This window comes from Marmota flaviventris, chromosome 2 (assembly GCF_047511675.1).
Source record: "Marmota flaviventris isolate mMarFla1 chromosome 2, mMarFla1.hap1, whole genome shotgun sequence".
Lineage (NCBI taxonomy): Eukaryota > Metazoa > Chordata > Mammalia > Rodentia > Sciuridae > Marmota > Marmota flaviventris.
In genome coordinates this window covers 200186903-200207204 of record NC_092499.1, presented here as the reverse complement: position 1 = coordinate 200207204, position 20302 = coordinate 200186903, and the positions used below count along the sequence as shown (strand labels likewise).

At 56.1% G+C, this 20302-nt stretch overlaps 1 protein-coding gene across 1 annotated transcript in view; it reads right to left on the bottom strand.

Moving 5' to 3' along the window:
- Phactr3 (phosphatase and actin regulator 3) overlaps positions 1-13250 on the bottom strand; it is a 172313-nt gene extending 159063 nt beyond the window's left edge. Inside the window, exon 1 of the mRNA XM_027954353.2 lies at positions 13133-13250. Within this exon, the coding sequence (XP_027810154.2) occupies positions 13133-13250 (118 nt within the window). The remainder of the gene's footprint in view (positions 1-13132) is intronic.
- Positions 13251-20302: the final 7052 nt, after the last annotated feature.

Genomic DNA, 20302 nt, shown 5'->3' with positions numbered 1-20302 from the left:
GGCATCCAGCTGTGGAAGGGAAAAGTGCCGTTCCCTTCCTGGGTCCCTCCTGTAACTTCACAACACACAGCCACCAACTTGGCAGCGGGAAGCAAAAACTGTGTAGTAGCTCCTAACTCTGAGGGTCAGCAGCCTGGGCCTGGCAAGCCCGGGTCCTCTGCTGGGGACACTGAGGTTGAAATCAAGGTGGTAGCCAGCCGCATTCTCAGCTAAAGCTCTAAGGAAAAATCTCCTTCCAGGCTCAGGTGGGTTGCTGGTGACACCCAGTTGCTTAGAGCCACAGGACTCGGGTCCCTGTGCCCTGTTGATGGTCAGCAGGGGCACATTCAGCTCCCGGTAGTCATGAGCATTCCTTGCCACCAAGTGGGCCCTCCCACTTCCGGGTACAACCATCCATGCTGGGCTCCAATTTGAACCTCCGGAAGAACTCTGTACCTTTTCAGGGCTCATCTGATGAAGCCAGGCCCACCAAGGGTAATCATAGTGTCTAAGGGCAACTTAAGTCACAGGGTCACATCATCGTTGTCACTGGGCTCTCCACATGCAGAGAGGGGACTCTGCAGGACTTGGGTCACTGAGGGTCCTTGTCCACCTTCCCTCCTCATGGGAGGACACAGGGTCCATGCTCAGTGATGGGCAGCTCTCACCATCCCACCACCTGGCCCAGGAGAAGAACCTCTGAGCAGGAAATCCAGGTCTAGCTCCCAGCAGCCCATCCCAGGGCACCAGCAACCACTCCCAAGGTCAGGAGCCACCAAGCCACCCTCCGAACAGGGCCATGTTCCGCTATCCTCCGCGAGAGACAGTCACCCCACATGGCCTTCAAGGCCCACAGCCTCCCTTGTACTGGAGTCAGGCAGAGGCCTCAGCTTCACCCAGGTGCCACGTGGAGGCCCAGGGAGCGTGCCCTCCCTGCTCCAGTCCACTGCCTTCCCTCCTGGCCTCCCTTCCAAGCTGGGAGGTGCCTCATCTCCGGGAGGAGCCCTGGGGCTCTGCAGGAGCAGCCCCTGTACACATGGGCTCTGGGAGCCCGAAGCCACACCCTCTGCCCCCAGCCCTCCTCACTCACCTCCCAGGTGGCAATGCTGCTGCCCTGGACCCCTTACCACCCCGGGGACCACCCAGGCGACGGCTTGGTGCAGCGCCCCTCAGGCCCTCGAGCCACCCGTCACTCACCTGTGCACCTGCACACCTTGCTCAGCGCTTCCCACGCTTCCCTTTGGGCCAGGCCCCTCCAGTGCGGGAGGCCCTGGCTTTCCTCCACCCACTGTGCCCCCCACCCCCCGCTTCTCTCTGCCCTCCAGACCCCAGTGCTCAGTCGTGGGCACCCCAGCTCTGCACACACGCTGGCCTTTGCCCATGTCCTCCCCTAGGCCAGCACAGCTTGCCCTCCCTCTTGGGCTGGATCCCCCTCTGGCTGTGACTTGCACGGCACCTCCTGGGGGCCTGCCGCGGCTCCTGGAGCCCATGACCCTGGTGCGAGCCCTCAGAGCGCCAGCCCTCCCAGCTCGGAGGCGCCTCCCCGGTGGCCAACACCTGCCAAGCCCACCACCCCCTGAACAAGCAATGGGCTTGGGGACTGCATGTGCTTCGTGCCCAGCCTCAGGCCTGGCATGTCATCGGTGTGCAATTTTCCAGAAGGGACAGAGAAGGAAGTGGGGATGGCACTTGCAGGGCAGGTCACCCACATCCCACCTGCCTTTTTCTACCAGGGCTCTGGATCCCAGGGAAGAAGCCTCTGGTTCCCCTCCACTAGGGCTGGCACCTGGGCTGGGGCCCCTGTAAAATGTTAGCTGAGCCCCTGGGTGCCCAGGAATGACCTCCACACCCTCCTGCCAAAGTGATCACAGGCAGGACGCGGCCATCAGTCCAGCCCCAGGGCCAGACACAAAACAGAAAGGAAAAGAGAGACAAATGACCAGAACCGAGATCCTCCCCTGCGAGAGAGGCTGCTGTGGGGGGAATAACTGCAATAAACTGTTATTGGTTGATTTTTAAAAACCACAAAGTCACCAGTGATCAACGATCCATAGGCTTGTTTTCAGTGATGCCTGTCTGTGCTAAGTCATGCTCTGAGCCGCGGCCCCTTTACCCCAAGGTCCCCCACAGGCGAGACCTCCCTCCTTGGCTTTCCTGTGGCCACGAAGGAACAGGCACATAAAGGAGCTGCCGGTGCCACTGCCACTCAGCCCGGAGGCAGTGGACGCCTCAGAGCACTCGCTGCGAGGCTGGGTCCTGGGCTAGGACAGAGCTGGGAGCAACACAGATCCTTGTAGAAAAGGGACACAAGCAGGTTCCCCAGGAAGCGGAGCAATCAGAGTGGAAAGCGAGCCCCTGACAGTGCGGACCCCGCCTGGGATCGTGACCTGGAGAGGAAGAGGGTGCTGCCACCGTGCCACCACCAGAGACCCCGGGCAAACGGGAACCGGGGAGGGGACTTCCATGCTGCATGTCAGTGGACATCCCCTCTGTCCCCACAGAACAAGTTAGGGGAGGGAGAACTTCTAGATCTTGTGTTGTGTCACCCTGAAGAAGAGCCACCTCCTCGTGAAGGTTACAGGGAAAAGGGACAAGTGCACAGGGCAGGAGGCCTGGTTGGGCCAGCTGTGCACACACGCTCCTCTGACCCAAAGCCGACCTCACAGAGCGCAGGGACCCCAAGTCAGTTCAGCCAGCCACAGGGTTGAGCCCAGAGCATCTGTGGGTCAGCCTTTGACCACAGCCTGTGACGTAGGCCCAGCCCTCTCAGCCTAGCTCCTCCTCGGAAAATGGGACACCGTGCCTTGACAGAGGAGCCCCCAGCACACCCAGAGGTCCCGTGGCCCAGCTCCAGGCTGTGCAGGGTGAAGTGACAGGTCCCACAGGGGTGGCTCATTTCCCCCAGGAATGGTGACCTTCAGGCCAGGAGGGAAACTCCCCTTAGCACCGAGGCCCAGCAGGAGACCAGGGCATCTGGGAGCCTTGGGAGTGCGTGGCACCAGAGCTTCTGCTGCTGCCTGCCAAGGTGCAGGACGCTTCTCCACAGAGAGAGGAGGCCAAGGGGAGCTCACAGGGACAGAGCTCCCTGGGCAGGTTCTGCTGTCCCATCCGGCCATGTGAGGGCCCTCCTAGGTAGTCACTACTATCAGCAATTCTTACTGCACAAGTGGGAAAACCAAGGCACGGAGATGTCAGGCTCACCCCAAAGTCACACGGTGTCTACGGTGGGCTGACACCAGGGCCCACATCCCTGCCCACATCCCGCAAGTCCTGGTCTGTTCACATGTGACTCCTGCTCCTCCCACCAGAGGGGTCAGGGACATTTCACCCCCTAGACCTGAGGTTGCTCATGTGACAACTCTAAAAGAACCCACAGAAGCTAAGGTTCCAGCCTAGACCCCAAAGTCCCCAGCACTTCCACCACTACCACGGGGCCACACCCTGGGCCCGAAGGGAAAGACATGCAGAAGAGCCACGCGCTGAGGGCAGCACGTGGCCCGCCCCACCACCACGCAGACACCTGCAGAGTGGCAGGGAACTGCCGTGGGCCCCGAGGGCCGGGAGGTGCTTCTGCAGAGGCCCAGGACGCCCCGCAGCAGAGCAGGCAGCTGGAGAGAACTGGCACGCACTACCTAGGTCTGCCATTGCACTCTCAAAGCTCCGAGATGCCCACTGTGCACATCCCCACAGCACACGCCAAGCACACAGCAAGGCTCACACCTCAGCAGATACGCAACAACCCCAAGCCACAAGACCAGGTGATCACTCCAACGGCACTGCCCACCCCACTTGAAACTGCACCACCTCTGTGGCCTGGCCTTGCCTTGCATGTCTTCCCAACCCAACCTTCCTGGTCTCTTCCCATATTTCATCTTAACCACATTACTTCATTAATATTTTAAGCCCATCTTCTTTTTTCCTGTAAACAAACCTGATTGAAATACTATCCAGTTGTGCATGGGGAGAAGTTCTAGGACCACCCCCCACACACACCTTTGGGTACCAAAATCCACAGATGTTGAAGTTTTTTATGTACAAGGGCATAGTGTTTGCATAGTACCTACATGGGTGCTTTAACTCATCTCTAGGTGACTCGTGACGCCTAATGCGACAGTATCCTCTAGTAGGAACTCCACTAGTAGTTGCTCACCTGTGCTGCTTAGGGAATATGGAAAAGTGAAAGTCTCTATTGTTCACTATAGATGCAGTTTTCCTCTATCTTTGATCCAGGGCTGGTCAAATCCATGCTGCAGAGGGTCAGCTGTTCTCTGTGGGGACCCTGTATCGCTGGCCGTGCAGAGGATACAGGAAAATAAAGGTCATAGAGAAGAACCAGACAGATAGCAAAACAGCATGAGGCAGTCCTGAAGCCGGCACATCTCAGGGTGTCACACAGATGACCCTGCCAGGGAATGTGCCACAGTCAGCAACTGCTGGGCTTGCATGACCCAAGGAACACACCTGTCCCGGAATCAGTGCAGCCTGAGACAGCATCTTCCTTCAAAGGGAAGTGGAGAGACAGTTCTTGGGATCTCTTCCCAACTTTATTTAAACCCCAGAATTATTGATTACAAGAAAGCAAAAAATTATCTGCCATGTCACATGGATACAAATTTTCAAGAAATATTGAACCAAAAACGTCAGAGGCTGGGGTGCAGCACAGTGGTAAAGCCCTTGGCTAGCATGCAGGAGGCCCTGGGTTCCGTTCCCAGCACCACAAATAATAATAATAATAACAACAACAGCACAGTTCATCAGCAAGAGCACTGAGACAAACGGTTACTTCAGAAGTGTCATATTTTAAACAATTGCACAATACTGTATAATAAAGATATTTGTCAAGTTGTACAGCCACAGCTCTCACCCTCTCCGCTGTTTTTGGCAGGTTCATTTCCCAGCTGCCAACTGATCAATGTCAGAGTCTACTGACACTACGCCTGCTAGATCAGGTACGTTGCCAAGCCACCAATTCAATGACTCTCTTCAACAAACAGGAGCACGAGCCCCAGACTAAAAGACGGGACCTTGAGGACTCCGAGGCAGCCGTTCTCTGCCATCACCTTGCCTGGCTCTCAGTGAACGAATCTTGTCCTGGTGCCACTGTGGTTAAATGAACTAGCAGTGTCTCTGTGTCTCTGGACCCATGTGACTATAGATATGCGCACAAGTGTCTGGAGATCACTCAACCAGGAGGGGGATGAACCCTTTCTACTCCACGTGAAGGAGGCAAGGGCACAGGTGCTATGGTGGGCCCCAGACTCACGAGGACTCTCTGTTTCAGCCACCTCTCACAGACAGTCATGCCTGGCTTAGCAAAGCAGATGCTGCTCCTGAGAGATGTGTCCGGCGGGGAGTGCAGGGACACAAACCAAGGTGGCTAGGACATCACTAGGCAATACGCTCTTAGGGGACTCCTGTCATATAAGCCGTCGATCGGTGCCCGAGATTGCTAGACAAAGCACAGCGGTGTATGTGACCACAGGGTCCCCGGAGCCCCCTCCACCAGCTCTCCTGCCCCATCTCCAGGGTGTGGAAGAAGATGACACCAGGGAGGAATGGGGCTCCCATGCGGGAACAGCTGCAGCCAGTCACTTACCAAACCGTCAGCTCTGAGAGTGACACCAGCCTCACCTGTCTTGTTCCTGGATGAAAAGCAGTCGGTGGAGTCCAGATGACAGGATGTTGGGGCTGGCTCACGTCCAGGCCAACCTCCCACTTGTTCACAGAGGCATGAAACATACACACACCTCTTCTCCCGTGAGACACGCTCTGCCTGCAGTTCTGAGCACAGCCTGCAGCCTCAGGCCACTCCCCAGGGAGGCTGGCTCTGGCCACTTGGTACTTTTTTGATTTTTAAGCTGACATGACACGGCAGAGCTGTAACTGACCACCCCATAGCCAGCCTCAGTCTCCCCTCCCTCTAGACCCACTTTTGTTGGGAGCGATGTGCTATCTACAGCCAGAACCCAGAAGAGAAAAGCCTATTTCCCAGCCTCCCTTGCAGCCGGAAGTGGCCACTTGGTGCCCCTCTGGCCAAGCAGGTATAGAGACTGTCTCTGGGTAGGGCTCCAGGAAGCCATTTCAAGAATGGCAGGTGGACACCCTTGCCTTTCACTGTCCCCTCCTTCTGCCTAGGACACGCCCCGCTGCCGCAGGTGGAGTGCTCTTCTGCAGTCAGAACTTGGCCAGAACGTGACAGAGCCTCGGACCCTGGGCAAGGCAGCCGTGTGCTCTCTGCACCTCCTGGGAAGAGGACCCTCCGTCCTGCTGAGGCCAGGCTTGGGCGTGTTTTCTATTACATGCAGGAAAACCAACCCCTAGCTAACAGAACAGCCAATACTGAAAAATCACTTCTCCCATAAAAATCTGGATTCCCAGCAGAGCTCCCAAAACAGAATGACCCAGCCGCTCAGGGCCCACAGCCCCCTGTGGCAAGAGCCAGCTCTGCCCAGAAGGCCCTTCCTGTCCCCCACCATTTCAGAGTCCTGGAAATAGTTTCCAGTACATGGGATAGAATCCACTTCTTAAATTCGATAGTTCTCCAACTCTCTGGTAGACCTGGTCCAGGCCAACTCTCCTTCCTGGGCCACTTCTGCTCACCCATCAACCATGCTCTGGGTGACAGGTCCTGGTGAGGGCCCAGAACACCCCTCTCTGCACACACTCCCCTCCCACTGGCCTCAGTGGTCTGGGCACTTCACAGGACCAGGGTTCAAGGCCTGCCCTCCCCATGACATTCGAGGCTGATGCCCTTCCCTGAGAGTCACAAATATACCTGTAAAGAAAACAAATGCAGCAAAGCAAGATGACCTAAAAACACACGTCCAAACCTCAGCAAGAGCTGTCCCACAGGCCTGGGGATGTGGCTCAAGCGGTAGCGCGCTCGCCGGGCATGCGTGCGGCCCAGGTTCAATCCTCCGCACCACATACAGACAAAGATGTTGTGTCCGCCGAAAACTAGAAAATACATGTTAAAAATTCTCTCTCTCTCTCTCCTCTCTCACTCTCTCTTTAAAAAAAAAAAAAAGAGCTGTCCCACAGCTATCAGGTCACAGGGCACAGCAGGGGGACTCTAGGAGGGCCCTGCTGGGAGACAGGAAAGGAGGGGGTAGCACCCAGGGGGTCCTGGGCTGGAGGGGGAGGGGTAAGGAATGACCCCAGCAAACAGCGGAAAGGGGAGAGCAGGCGAGGTGGGTGGCTGGCAGTGGGTGCTCCTGAAGGTGGTGCTCCACATAGCAGCAGCCCTCGCCATCTGGGGTCTGTAATTGACCACCCACAGCCAGCCTCAGTCTCCCCTCCAACGTACCTGATCTAGCAGGCATAGTGTCAGTAGACTCTGACATTGAAAGTTGGCAGCTGGGAAATGAACCTGCCAAGAACAGCGGAGAGGGTGGGAGCCGTGGCTGCACAACTTGACAAGTATCTTGATTATACAGTATTGTGCTGCTCCTCCTCCTCACCACTGTCTGAGATGGACCCTGTGCTCAGTGGTCTTCTAGACTCTGGGGCAGGTGGTCCTCAAGGCCCATACAGAGCCAGCAGAGGTGGGGAGCATGGACCTGAGGCTGCCTCCCACGGCCTCTCCACTTGACACACCACTGAGTTCCCAGCCTCCCCGACCCTACTAAGGAAAGATAGAGTCATCTCCAAGGGATCAGAGGGTTTCTAGATGTGCTCTTTGGTACAGACAACAGCTCAGCAACCCTCACCCACCCTGGAGAGTCCGACAGTAACTACAACCTCTCCACAATGTAAAGGAAGCCGAGGCTCAGAGAGATGAAGCCAGTGGCTTAAATTCGTGCAGATTATACATGGAAGAGCCGGGGTTTGGACCCGTGGTATCTCTTTGCTCTCTTGACCAAAGAGACCCATCTAGCAAGGGCCACATATGTCTCAAACTCTCTGGGAAACTCACTGACATGAAATAAATTGGTCCTAGGTAGATAAGAAACTCTCCCTGCTTAGGGATTCCCCCTTCGAGGACGAGACAATCAGACCAAAGGAGGCCGAGGTCCCCTCCAACATGACAGCTCCAAGGCTGCCTCCAGGACACTGTGGAGTATCCATCCAGTCAGCAAACACGCCCTGGGCAGTGCGCAGGTCTGACTCACGTAGATATGCTACAAGAGACCAGCGCTGGTGACACAGCAAGAGGAAAACAGACCCTGTCCTCAGGGAGGTCTCAGGCCAGAGAACCTGCAAAGCTGTCCTCATGGGTGGAAGGTGTGACATCGGCATCATCCAACACAGCAGCCACAGCCATCGCCACGTGTGGCTACTGAACCCTTGAAATGTTGCTACTGCAGCGAGGAAAGGGGATTTCAACTTTAACGTATTGCATGTTGTTTACAGGCAAATCACAACAGGGAGCAGGTGCCTACTCTATCAGTTAGGCCATAAGCAGGCCTGTCAAAGAAATACGTGGAATTAAAGGGTGGCGAGTGAGGGCCAGCCACAGGCTACATGATCAAGAGGAATGTGGGGTGCAGGGGGTGGGGACCCCAGCTCTGCCATTGTGGAGCCTGACCAAAGCACTGAATAAGGACACCCTGTCCCTACAACGAAGCATGGCTATTGGCTTCCGTGGGGCACTGGGAGAGGTGGGGACAGGAACAGAAATTTCAAAAGCACCCAATCATTTTCTATAATGAACATGCAATGCTTTTATAATCAGGAAAACACTGTGAATTTTTAAACTCTGTATTTTTAAAGCATCCAGTTTTTACTTTTAATAGCCCTAGAGAAGCTGACAAGGTAATTACTGCATAGTTCCGCCACTAATGAAGCCATGTAGATACGCTAGAGGGGCCAGAGACTCCCAGTCAGAACTGTGGAGTAAAAGAGCATTCGAGGAATGCAAAGAGAGAGAGCCGGGCTCCCCGCTCCCCACAGCCCACCTGCAGGCAGGACACCCCACAGCCCACCAGCAGGCAGGACACCCACCATGAGACAGAGCTGGGGGCCAAGAAGAGGCTAGACCAGATTTGCATGTTGGAAACTTTCTGTTTGTCAGGGGAAATGGGTGAGAGGAAGTGAAGACCCCAGACTCAGCCTTGAGCTTGTCCAGGAGAAGAGGCTCAGTGGAGCCTGGGGGCCTGGAACAAGTGGGTGGGTGACAGAAAGCCAGTGACACCTCGATGTGGGGCTGCAGGAGAGGGAGGCTCTAAGAACGGTGCTCCCATGATACCTGCCTCTTGGTGAGGAGGAAGCCCAGAGTTTGAGAGCAGGAAGTCTGCTCTGGAGGGAAAGTTCTGGCAGGTGCCCCCCTCCCCAGGCCATGCAGCAGAGGTAATCTGGCCCTGCAGAAACATGTGGGTGCAGGTTCTTCCTCACTCAGCACCCTGGCAGCAAGCGTCCATCCAGCTGACCAGTCACAGCCAGGTCACTTAAGCCCAAGGTGCTGGCATGATGCCCAATGGCTCTGCAACCCAGGGGGGAGGGGGAGTTGAGAGCGCTGGGAGCGAGTCAGAAGGGAGGGAGGGGGTCAGCAGTTCTCCAGAGAGATTTTGCCCCAGAAGACAATGTCTGAAGATGTGATTGTCACAACCAGGAGCTGGGTACACTGCTATCCAGTGGATAGATGCTAGGAAGCCACTCAACAGCCGATGGCATGGCCCAATGACAGAGAGTAACCTGGCCACAACAGTAAGACCACTGGGGCTGAGAACCCCGGCACGAGATCAGAGGCCCCTTCTCGCTGCACACCACACCCTTGAGCACAATCTGGATGGAAACAAGAGACTCTTGGCCTGATCCCTGGTCCTGGCATCGGGGACCTAGGAGACAGATGCACAGGACAGAGCTCAGAGGCTTGCAGTGGAAGGGCAGGGTGGAAAGAAGGGTGCTGCAGGAGCCCCAGATGGCCTGGCCCAGGGAGAGGACCACAATGCAGGGAGCTGGGAGAAGGGCACCAGGGCAGAGAAGGACCCGCAAGAAAGGGCCACCACCACCTTCCCCGCCAGGTACAGTGTCAGGGCCGTCCACAGTGCCAGTGGGCAGAGGCCCATTCCTATGACCTGGGGCCAGTGGAGGAGAGGGAGAAAGCTCCTGGTGACCATGAACTGCTCGTCGGAGGAAAGCTCTCGGGAACTTGGGAAGGCGACCTAACCCTGCCTGCAGACACAGAGGACCATTTATACAGAGGGGCTGTGGAAGGACGCAGACAGGGCAGCGAGGGGACCCGGCGGGAGGCTCCGTCCCAGGGGCACCGTCTCAGCCCTGTCCTGCAGTCCACACCACGGACTGCCACTGAGGGACTGAATGCACAATGAAGGCACAAAATTATGCTCATGCCCACTAGTATTCAAGGAAGCTCAAGTTAACACCAGGTACCATGTGTCATGCTGTGTGTTGGGGAAGAAGAAATTCCAGAACTCAGGAGTGGGTAGGGTCTGGAGAAAGGGCACTTCGGCCGATCCTGGAAGGAATATGAGTTGGTATATTTTTCAGGAAGGTAAAATATCATTAAGATAAAGAACGTGAGTCCCCTGAGGCCCAGACATGCCACAAGCTGGCACACACCTGGAGGAAACTCTGAGGTAAGCACAGGCCACTTACACTCAGGTAATCACCACCCGCTGCCCATGATAGCTGAACACTGGAAATAACCAATGGCTGAACCACAAAAGTGTAGACTTTGAAATAAGATGTGCCTGCGAAAAGAGAGGGGATGGATGTAGTGGTCTCAGGTGGAAGCACACACTGAGGCCCCCACACCCAGTGCATTCTGCCCTCTTACACACCAGTGCATCTGTAAACACAGGCTCTGGGGAGGTCAGTAACTTGGAATCCACAACACAGTGACCCCCTGAAGTAGAGAAAGAGGTGCAGTCTAGAGCACAGTGCAGAGTCTACCTTTCCAAGGACACTTGGAGTTGTGGCTAAGATCATAGTAGTGCCCTGACAGCCAGGGGGTGGGTGTTTTGCAAGTTTGAGCTCTTTCATAAATATACAGACTTCAGTGGGAGCAAGAACTCTTCCACATTACTTTGTATCAACTTTCTCCCCAACTAGAGCAGCTAGGTTCTGTGTTCAGGAGGCCAGAGTTAGAGCAGTGGATAGACAGACAGAGGCAGCCCTAAAAGGAGAGAGGGTCAGATGAAGGGTTGGGACTTTTTAACCCAAAGTTGTTGCAATAACTGACCAGAACAGGAGACACTCTCTCCAGCCCTGGGTCACATGCAGTATGATCACATCACATCAAGAGAAGCATGCATAGCATCTTAAGCACCAAGTCCCCCACCAACAGGACCCACGCAATGCCCCAAACCCACCCTTGCTGCTCCGAGCTCCCAGGTCCCTTCCAACTTGAAAATTCTCTTTCTGCCAGAACTCCTCTGCTGAATGCAATCCATAAAAACTTAATTGCCTGGTGCTTTTTAATAAGTTCCACCACTTACTAAATAATCCATATTTTAGATTTTTCACCTCTGACATCTGCTCACTGGGTGCCATTTTGACCATTGGAACCAAAGAAAACTCCCGCACACGTCCTCTCCTGGCACAACTTAATTGCGGGCCTCTGAGCCTCCAAGCCCTCCTCCTCTCCCCCTAATGGACTGGCAGCAGCCACCTGCCAAACCCTCCGTTCCCACCCACGGAGGCCTCGACTCACAGACAGCCAAAAAGCTAAGTCCTCCATAATTTCCGTTCCAAGTTTGCTTCCTTCTACTGCCAGGGAGACAAAAGGAGTGGGGAAGGATTTTCTCGTGAGAAGCCATTCAACTTCCATAATTGGAACAATCATGGATGTGCATCTCCAACGCAGAGAAAACCAAAGCATCATGGAGCACTGAAGACTTAGCCCTCGATCACTAATAAAAAGATTAATTAAAGGCTTAAGGGTCTGCTTATGGCAGCCTTTTTGGAAACTCCAAGGAAATTAACTGGCCCTCCCAGATGTAGGGATTTCCTCAGGCTGGCACCTTAGTATGACCGAATGACAGGGTGTCAATAGTCCTAACAAAGAAATCTTACAAGACTTGCATGGGTTTATTGTTTAAATTTTCAAATAGGGCCCTGGTACCCACGGAGCTGCCTTAAATGGGTCTCTCTGTGCAGTTCCTACAGCTCTGATGTGTTCCAGGGAGTGCAGGAATCCCTCCCCACAAAGCCAGCCTTCACTGGCCTGAGGGATTATCTTTACTTTGATGCCCACCATTTAACACCATCCTTTGGGGTCACTGCATTTAGAGAGAATAAGTCTTCAAAGGAAGGTAAAGGCAAGTTGTTACCAAACAATCTATGAAGGGATCACTCTCCTCCAAGACAGAAAATTGAGTCCCTGCAGCTTGACACCAAAACACCAGCTTTGATTCTTTTTTTGAACGATACATTTCAGAAGCTCAGACTTCTTCTCCGGGAGAAGTGAAAATTGCCTTCTGGTGGAGGAAGGTTTTAATGATCACTTTGCTTCCTGCGTCTCCATGGTGACAGGGAGCTCACAGCCCACCCCCCTCCTGCTTCATTAGGCCTTTCTTTCTCCCTGGAAAGTAATCAATCAAGCCATATAGACGCCTTTGTGACCGGTTTATCACCTAAACAATCGACTCTGTGGAGGGGTGGAGGAGTAGGCGAGCCCACAGAGTAATGAAACCCGGCTCTGTCCAGGCGCACGCCCTCAGCTCCCTGCCGGCAGCTCTGCCCAGCACACCTGTCCAGTGAGGCGGGCGCGCCCAGGTGCGGCAGGCCCCGCCGGAGTCAGGTGCCCGCGGAAACCCCGAGCGCAGAGGCCCCGGGAGCAGAGCTCTGCCCTGCCGGGGGTCCCCAAGCTGGGCCCCAGGAGCCGGGCGGGGGAGGGAGGGCAGAGCTCAGAGACAGCACCGGGCGGAGGCGGCCACGGTCTCTCTTCCCCAGGCGGTGGGCACCTGGGGAAGGGAAGCCCCCTCCGAGGGGATCGCAAAGCCCAGCAGCCAGAGAGGAAGGCACGCTGCGGAGCGCCCGGCTCTAGCCCGGAAAGCGGCTCCTATCGGGACAAAGGGCTCCGCAGCGACCCAGCCCTGCATTACCGGGGATGGAACGCGGCCGAGCGCCGGGTTCCTGCCGCGGCTCGCCAATGCTGGTAGGGACGCCGAGCCGCGCGGGGACGCGGACCTGGCGCCACCGGCGTGATGCCTTCCCGACCCCGCCCGGCCGCCCCCGCCCCACCCGTTACCTGGGTTCTCCCCGGCGTCCGCAGAGGAGGTGGCCGAGGAGTCGGTGAGGACGGTGGGGTCACTCTGCGAGCGGCCCCGAGACACGAGGCAGCCGCTCCCGTCCTCGGATGCAGCCATGGGCCCGGCAGCGCGGGGGCAAGTTGGAGGGAGCCGCGCGGAATCAGAGCATCCGAGGCGGCCAAGGTCACCGGCGAGGGGGCTGGAGGGGGCGTCTTTTTAAAAAGGAAAAGAAAAAGGGACTGGGGAAGGGAAGGACCGGGAGGAGGACGCCAGGGCTGGCCTCAGGGCGGGGAGACAATAGCCCCGCCGGCTGCAGCCAGGCGCATCCCGGCGTGCGCGGCCTCGCTTGCTTTGTTATTTATTCGTGTTTATTCCCATTCTTCAGTCTATATTCCAGGAAAAAAAAAGTTGAACCAGGAAATAAAAACTTTTTCTTGTCAGTGTTTATTGCGTGCTTGGGGCAGGGGGTGATGTCCAGGAATGTCTGGGGGTGCTCCCTCCCCCACCCCACCCCCCACCCCCCCGAAAAAAAGGAACAGGGAGAATCTTTGCTCGTGCAATTGCTTTAATCTGAAAGCTGTTCTTGGAGCATCTGTTGGAAAACATTAGGATTCTCCCATCATGCCGCGCGAGGAGCATGACGTCACGGGAGCTGGGAGTGAGAATGAGCGTGGTGATGGGGAGGGGTCTCAAATACTTGAACTGCGCGCTGCCAGGGGAAAGTGGGAGCTGGATCCCGGGTAAGAGCCGCCCACCCATGCCAGCCTGCTCTGGAAGCAAGAAAGCGCCCTTCCCTGTCCCTTCCTCCCCCGCCCCCCACCGGCAGGAAGGGAGGAGACCCTGAGGGCGGTGCCTACCTCGGAGGCCAAGCTCCCGAGTGGTGGCAGCTGGCTGCTCTGCTTTCCACTCTGGGGATGTGAAGGCCAGTGGGTCCCACCGCACCCCTCCACCGTGGGAGAAGAGCAATTCAAGACTTTATCCCCCACCACATGGCCTGGCCTGCAGGACGCCCTTTCTGCCCGTCTGCCCTCCCCTTGGCCCCCAACCCTTAGGAAAGGTGCAGCAGGAGGGGTGCAGGTACCTTCCAGGGAGCTTCCCCCAGACACCCTTAATGAAGCTGAGGGGACCCAGCAAGGAAGGTGATACTCTAGGGCTGCTACTCACAGAGGTGCCTTCCAAGGTGCTAATGAGCCCTTCTCACAGTTCTAGATTACGTTGTGGGGTGAGCACAGGTAACTCCTGGTCCCAAGTGACAATGACAACAACCAAGAGCAGTGGAGAAAAGGGAAACCCGATCAAGGAGTGGAGGGGGTGGACAGGCACAGCACTGTGTCACCTAGCCTGGTCCAGGAGGTGCCCAGAGGAGAGGGCATTTCAGTAGACACCAGGAGATGCTGGGGGAGAGGGCTCCCATTTCAGCCCTGCACACAACCCCATGGGGCAGGCAGTGGAACTGAGGATCAGGGAATTTGCCTGGGATCCTCAACTGTCACCTGCAGAGCCGGGACTGGAACCTCGGGAGGCTGCTGTTATGAGGGTCTGGGGGTGCAAGGTGAACACCCTGGCATGCTGAACAACACCCAGTTAAGTGCCCAGGGAGGAAGGAAGAGATGGGGAAGTAGAATGGATGCTCACTCCACAGCCAGCCCCGGGGCTCTCAGGAGTGGCCATGTCAGCAGAGAAAGGGTCCATTCACTTATTCATTCATTCAAAATATTCAGAGTCTGGTATGTGCCAGGCACCACACCAAGCTTAGGGACCTATGTAGGCAAACACAGAAATGTCTCCACCCCTGAGTCTTCCAGGAAGGAGGGAGGGGAAGCTGAGGATGGTCACCAATAAGCCAGTAGATGCCAAAGACACATTAAATTGCAGTTGGAAATTAATACCATGAAACAAAGAGGAAGTAGAATTCCACAGGACTGGATATTTTTTATCCACATACAAATGAGCCGGCTCTGTGGTGACGAACGTGTGCCACCCTGGGCTCAGTGTTTTATACCAGGCTGTGATTCCCTCCTCACAACTGCTGGGATGTGAGAGCCGCCCTGGTCTCTGCTTTAGAGATGAGAAGTGAGCGCAGGTCACAGCCAGAAGGTGGAGGGCCAGGGCCAGCCCGTATTCCTGATCTAGGTTGTCCATGAGCAAGTCCTCTGAGTCCCCACCCGAACCACACTATTGGCATCTCCCGGTCTGAGTGGGTCATGCCTGGGTCAGTTCAGTCCCTTGCACAGAATCTGCATGGAAACCCAGCCGGGCTGAGGCTGGTGGGCAGGGCTCCAGCAATAACTGCCCCCAACCAGGTCTACTGCGCCCTGCGCTGGCTCCTGCTGTGTGGAAAAGGTGCACAGGTAAGTCTGAGTTCATACAGGCAGCCACCAGAGGGAGGGGTCCTCCTTCCTGCTACCAGAAAGATGAAGAGCAGAAGAATGGACTATGGACGTCAGTGTCACCTGGTGCCTTGTCTGTGCATCACAAAGATAATTTCCAGTCCCTTGACAGGGTCTGCACCCCAGAGGCCTTCACCACTGCACCCGCCCGCATACAGCTGAGGGGTCAGAGCAAATCAAATGACCACGCTTAGCATCAGCATCCTAGAGCCAAGGGGGCATGGGAAGCAGAAGACAGAGGCATGGCTACTTATTATTGCTTTAAAAATATATTTTAGCAAAATATTGTGGTTTGTTAAAACTGGGTAGGGATGGAGCTGTTCATCATATTATTCTTTGCCTTCAAGATGTTCTATAATAAAAATAGTTCTGAATTTTTGAGACATTTAGCAACCCACCCCCCGCATGCCGGACGGAAGATGGTCAAAGGCCTTGGGTAAACTGCCAGCAGGGAGCTCTTTCCAGCCCGCCCTCTCCAGACTGTGACTGAGCCCCTGGGGGTGTGGAAGGACCTGGTCAGAGGAGTCTCCATCCTGAGGAGCCATCCTTGTGAAAGTCCCGACTATCCCCTCAACAGATCCCTGGTGAGGGCAGGTAGCTTTGGAAGCCACTCAGCAGCCCTACAGGGGCCAACAAGGCTTCAGGATGGCCCCAGAGTCCCAAAAATGTCCCAACTGATGGATGGGTAAGTATCGCGTGCTCCACTTATCCACATCTGCTGCCCCGCAGCTGGACCTTGGAAACTCCATGCCAGGGAAAGAAGCAGGCACGAACAGCCACAGGTCCTGTGGCTCCACTTTACGAAAAGTCCACATAACCAGAAAGTAGATTGGCAGATGCCCAGGATGGGGGGCAGGGGCGACGGCCAATGGTCTAGGTCTTTTTTGGAGGTAGGTGCTAGAAATGTTTAAAATGTTCTAAAATTAGATTATAGTAACGGTTTCACAGCTCTGAAAATACACTAAAGCCATTGAATTTTATACTTTGAATGGATGAGCTTTATGGTACATAAGTTCCTTCAGTCATGCTGCCTTTTTTATTTTATTTATTTTTTTTTAGTTGCACAGAGGGGCCCAGGCTGAGCTCTGGATCTGAGGATAGCAGGTGCCACCCCTCACCTGCTGAGCATGATCACCCTGGAGACAGACAGAAGCTCACTGAGGGGGCCACCCTGCAGGTCCTAGATCAGAGAACCCAGAGCCTCCCCCCAACCCAGGGCAGCCATGATGATCCCAACACTGTCATCTGAAGGAACCACTAAGAATGGGTGACATCAGTCCAATGGTCCCTTTGCCTCTAAGAAACACAAAGTGCTGAAAGGACTGTCCTCTGCCCTGGGGCAGCCAGAAAGGGTGTCATGGTGAAGGGGACACTGGGCTGTCAGAGCATTGCCACCTGCACATATAGGCACACCCATGTGACCACGTGAGGGGTGGTGAGGAAAGACTGCAGGAGGGCCATCCCGCTCAGCCCCCTGTGATGGCCTTATTGTCACAGGAAGTACAGATGAACAGGCACAACCACCCATCAATGTTTCCTGAGCATCTACTTTGTGCAGGAATAGCACAGTGAACAGGACATCTCCTCACCGGGGAATCTGGTTTCCTTCCAAGGATGGTGGAAAGCCACTGGAGGCAGAGGTGGGTCTGCAAAGGACCCCCTGGCTGCTGTTAGGGAAGAGACCAGTGCTGACCGGAAGCAGAAAGGTAGATCAGGAGGCCAGCTGCCTTGCAGGCAGGAGGGGGAGTGGCCTGGGCCCAGCTGGGGGAGGCAGACACAGAGTGCAGGCTGGCTCCAGGTCCCTGCAGGCTGTGACTGCTGGGCTGGGATGAAAGGGAGGAGCCGCAGATGACTCCCAGGTTTTGGGGGAAGGCTGATGTTATGATGATTAACCAGATATGGGGGGCAGTGTCCAAGTAGCCCCCAAGTCTCATATTGGCAACGGGTCAAGTGAGATGCCATTTCCTGGGTGGGCAGGAGGGAAAGGGGGCAGAGGAGAGGAGGGACATTTGGGGTGGGAAGGGGCACAAGCCCTGGGGCAGGGTGACCTGCCCCCACTGCCCACAGGCTGGGCGAGCCCTCTCTGGGCCTGCGTCTCCCATCTGTGGAGCACAGTCACTGTGCTGGGCTGCTCCATGAGACCACTTGGGGTCGTGTCCAGTGCTGGACACAGTGGCAGTGGCTCTCGTGAGGACCCCCCAAGGACTGCTGTGTGCCCTCCACAGTCTTGACAAGCATGGGCAGCGGCCAGGCAGCGGGCGGTGGGCTGTCCTCAGCCTCTGGCATGGACTGCTGTAGCAGCACTGGACGGCTGCCCCCACTTTGCTGCTCTTAGTGCCTTCTGGCTCTTCTCTCCTAGGGCCCTGGTGTCCCTGAAGCCCCCAACCAAAGACCTGGGCTGCTGCCATGTCAGCTCCACAGGGGTCTCTGTCGGGTCTATTCACCCAAGAATGTTCCCAGCACTGGTCAGCACCCAGGACATAGAGCTCTGTCGGCTGGGTAAGTGTGTGCATGTGTGTGGTGTGCCCAGGGGCATGCCCAGCCTCAAGCGTGAGCCCCCGGGCTTGGGAAGGACTGAGCGGTCACCCCACCACTCCTTAGTCCATAGGGCTAGCGCTTCTCCTAGCGCTTCTCCATGAACACAGTGAAACCAGCAAACTTCAGATACTTTATAGGAACTGCTCAAGCTGCGGTCTAACTCTTGGGAACCAACCAAAGTGGGACAAAAGGGCCAAACGCCAGCGTGGGAATTCAAGGACCAAAGACAAGACAAACCACTGCCTCAGAGGGCAAGGTTAACACGAGGGCGGCTGCACCCTCTTGTGGCCATCAGGGGAACTTCACCAAAGCAGCCAAGCGGGAGCCATCCTTGCACTTCTAGGAGATAGGTCTTAGCCTTGAACTTGACTTCCTTCACCTCAGGACTCATCTTTGATGGGGGTCTCCACGCAGGGCCTAGCCATTGGATGACTCAGGGAGGAGTTCAGTGCAATGACAACTATAACTTTAAATAAAACACTGCTCTTGTGAAACAAAATCCTCCATTTCACCATTGATGGTCCCCAGGGGAAAGGCATCGGCAGCCAGAGTGTTAACGTAGTGGGCATCCCACAGCTTCCTAGAAATGTGCGCAGCCCTCCCTACAGTCCAGTTCATTCTCAGGCTGTCTACAAAGTCCTTTCCAAGCAGAGGTTGAAGACCCACGTGCAAGATTCGGTCTGGATCTTACAATAGGGGGGCCTTCGGCCAGCCATGTCCCCCCTAAACCTAGTGTGCCAACCTAGTGTGCCAAGGGGAGGGCCCCACCTCTGTCCAGCTCACACTCCTGTGACCAGCACAGGTTGCTCTGCAATAGCCGCCTGCCTTCTGCTGGTTCCTGTGTGACCCCCACACTCCACAGGGAGCATGAGGACGGAGAACACAGCCGAGAGGCAGGGCGAGGGCAGGAGACCCCAGGGAAGAGGGAAAACAGCCAGCGGGCTCCTGGCGCGGCGTCGTGGCCGAGCACCCATTCCATGTGCAGCTCCACGAAACCTGAAATATTCCAGCGACCCCTCCCTCCCAGACTCTCCCTTGCAGGGGTGCCAGGATGGAAGCAGGGGGACAGGCTGCAGGGGCCCCTGGAAAGATGGGGGTAAATGAAGAGAGCCCCTCGTAAAGCAGGCAGGAACGTGGGCCTTTGCGGCCCTGGCTGAGCTCCTGCTTCCTGACTCGAATGTCTCTGGGCGTGGGGCAGCAGCCATCTTCCGACCCTGCAGGGGCACGTGGGGGGACGCAAGGCCGGCAGCGGAGCAAGGAGCCCTGCATCAATCTTGCCTGAGAGCAGGGCTCTTACCCACTCCCTGCTCAGCTCCCACTGTGAGCCAGGGTCCCCAGAACTCTGTGATCACTCACGTGGCTGGAGCTACAACAGACCCGAGAGACAGACTCTGACGCTGCCATTGGGCAAAGGAAGAAAATGAGATGCAAAGCACTTAAGTCCTTGCTGGGGCCACACACCCTCCGGGGCTCAGACCTGCACTGCATTAACATGCCCTGGCCAAGGTGCCCCATCTGACAGGTGTGCCACAGGACAGAGGAGGACTCCCACAGCCCTCTGAGCCTCCCACGCTTGGTGCCTCCCACCTCACTGAAATCCCCACCACCAACCCGACTCAACACGGCCATCCAAGACACCCAACACCGGCTCTACCCCATGCCTTGACCTGCCACCTGGACTGCAGGGGGAAGAAGTGAGCGTGTCCAGCACCATGTGGACTCACAGGGAGTGGGTAGAGGGCCTGGCCAGGCTGGGAAGGGGCCCAGGCCTTCATGGCACCAGCGTTCACTGAGCACCTGCTTTGCGACAGGCCTTGGAGATCTGGGGTAATCTGCCCAGCAGACACCCCGGGTAGGAAAAGTCTGGAGGCATCCCACGGCAGAATAGCCCCTCAAATCAATCACAATCAGGCAGACAACCACTTCTTTGAGGTTTCCAACCAAAGAATGTGAGCAGGCACGACAGTGAACGAATTGTGGTACGTGCTCTCACAACAGAATCCCACACCAAGGCGGGAGGAACAGAGCAAACCTACACGGGTGCCGCAGTCCTCAGTGAGACACTGTCCTGCCTGCACCCTTCTCTAGGAGTTCAAACACCACCCCACAGTGCTGTCATGGGGTCCCTGAGGACAGCGACCACCTTGGCTCCTGTGACAAGGAACTGGGGTCCTAGGCTGCCCTCCTCTGGCCTGGCTTCCTCATTTGTACCCAAACAGCCCCAGCAGGTTCCCCGGGAGG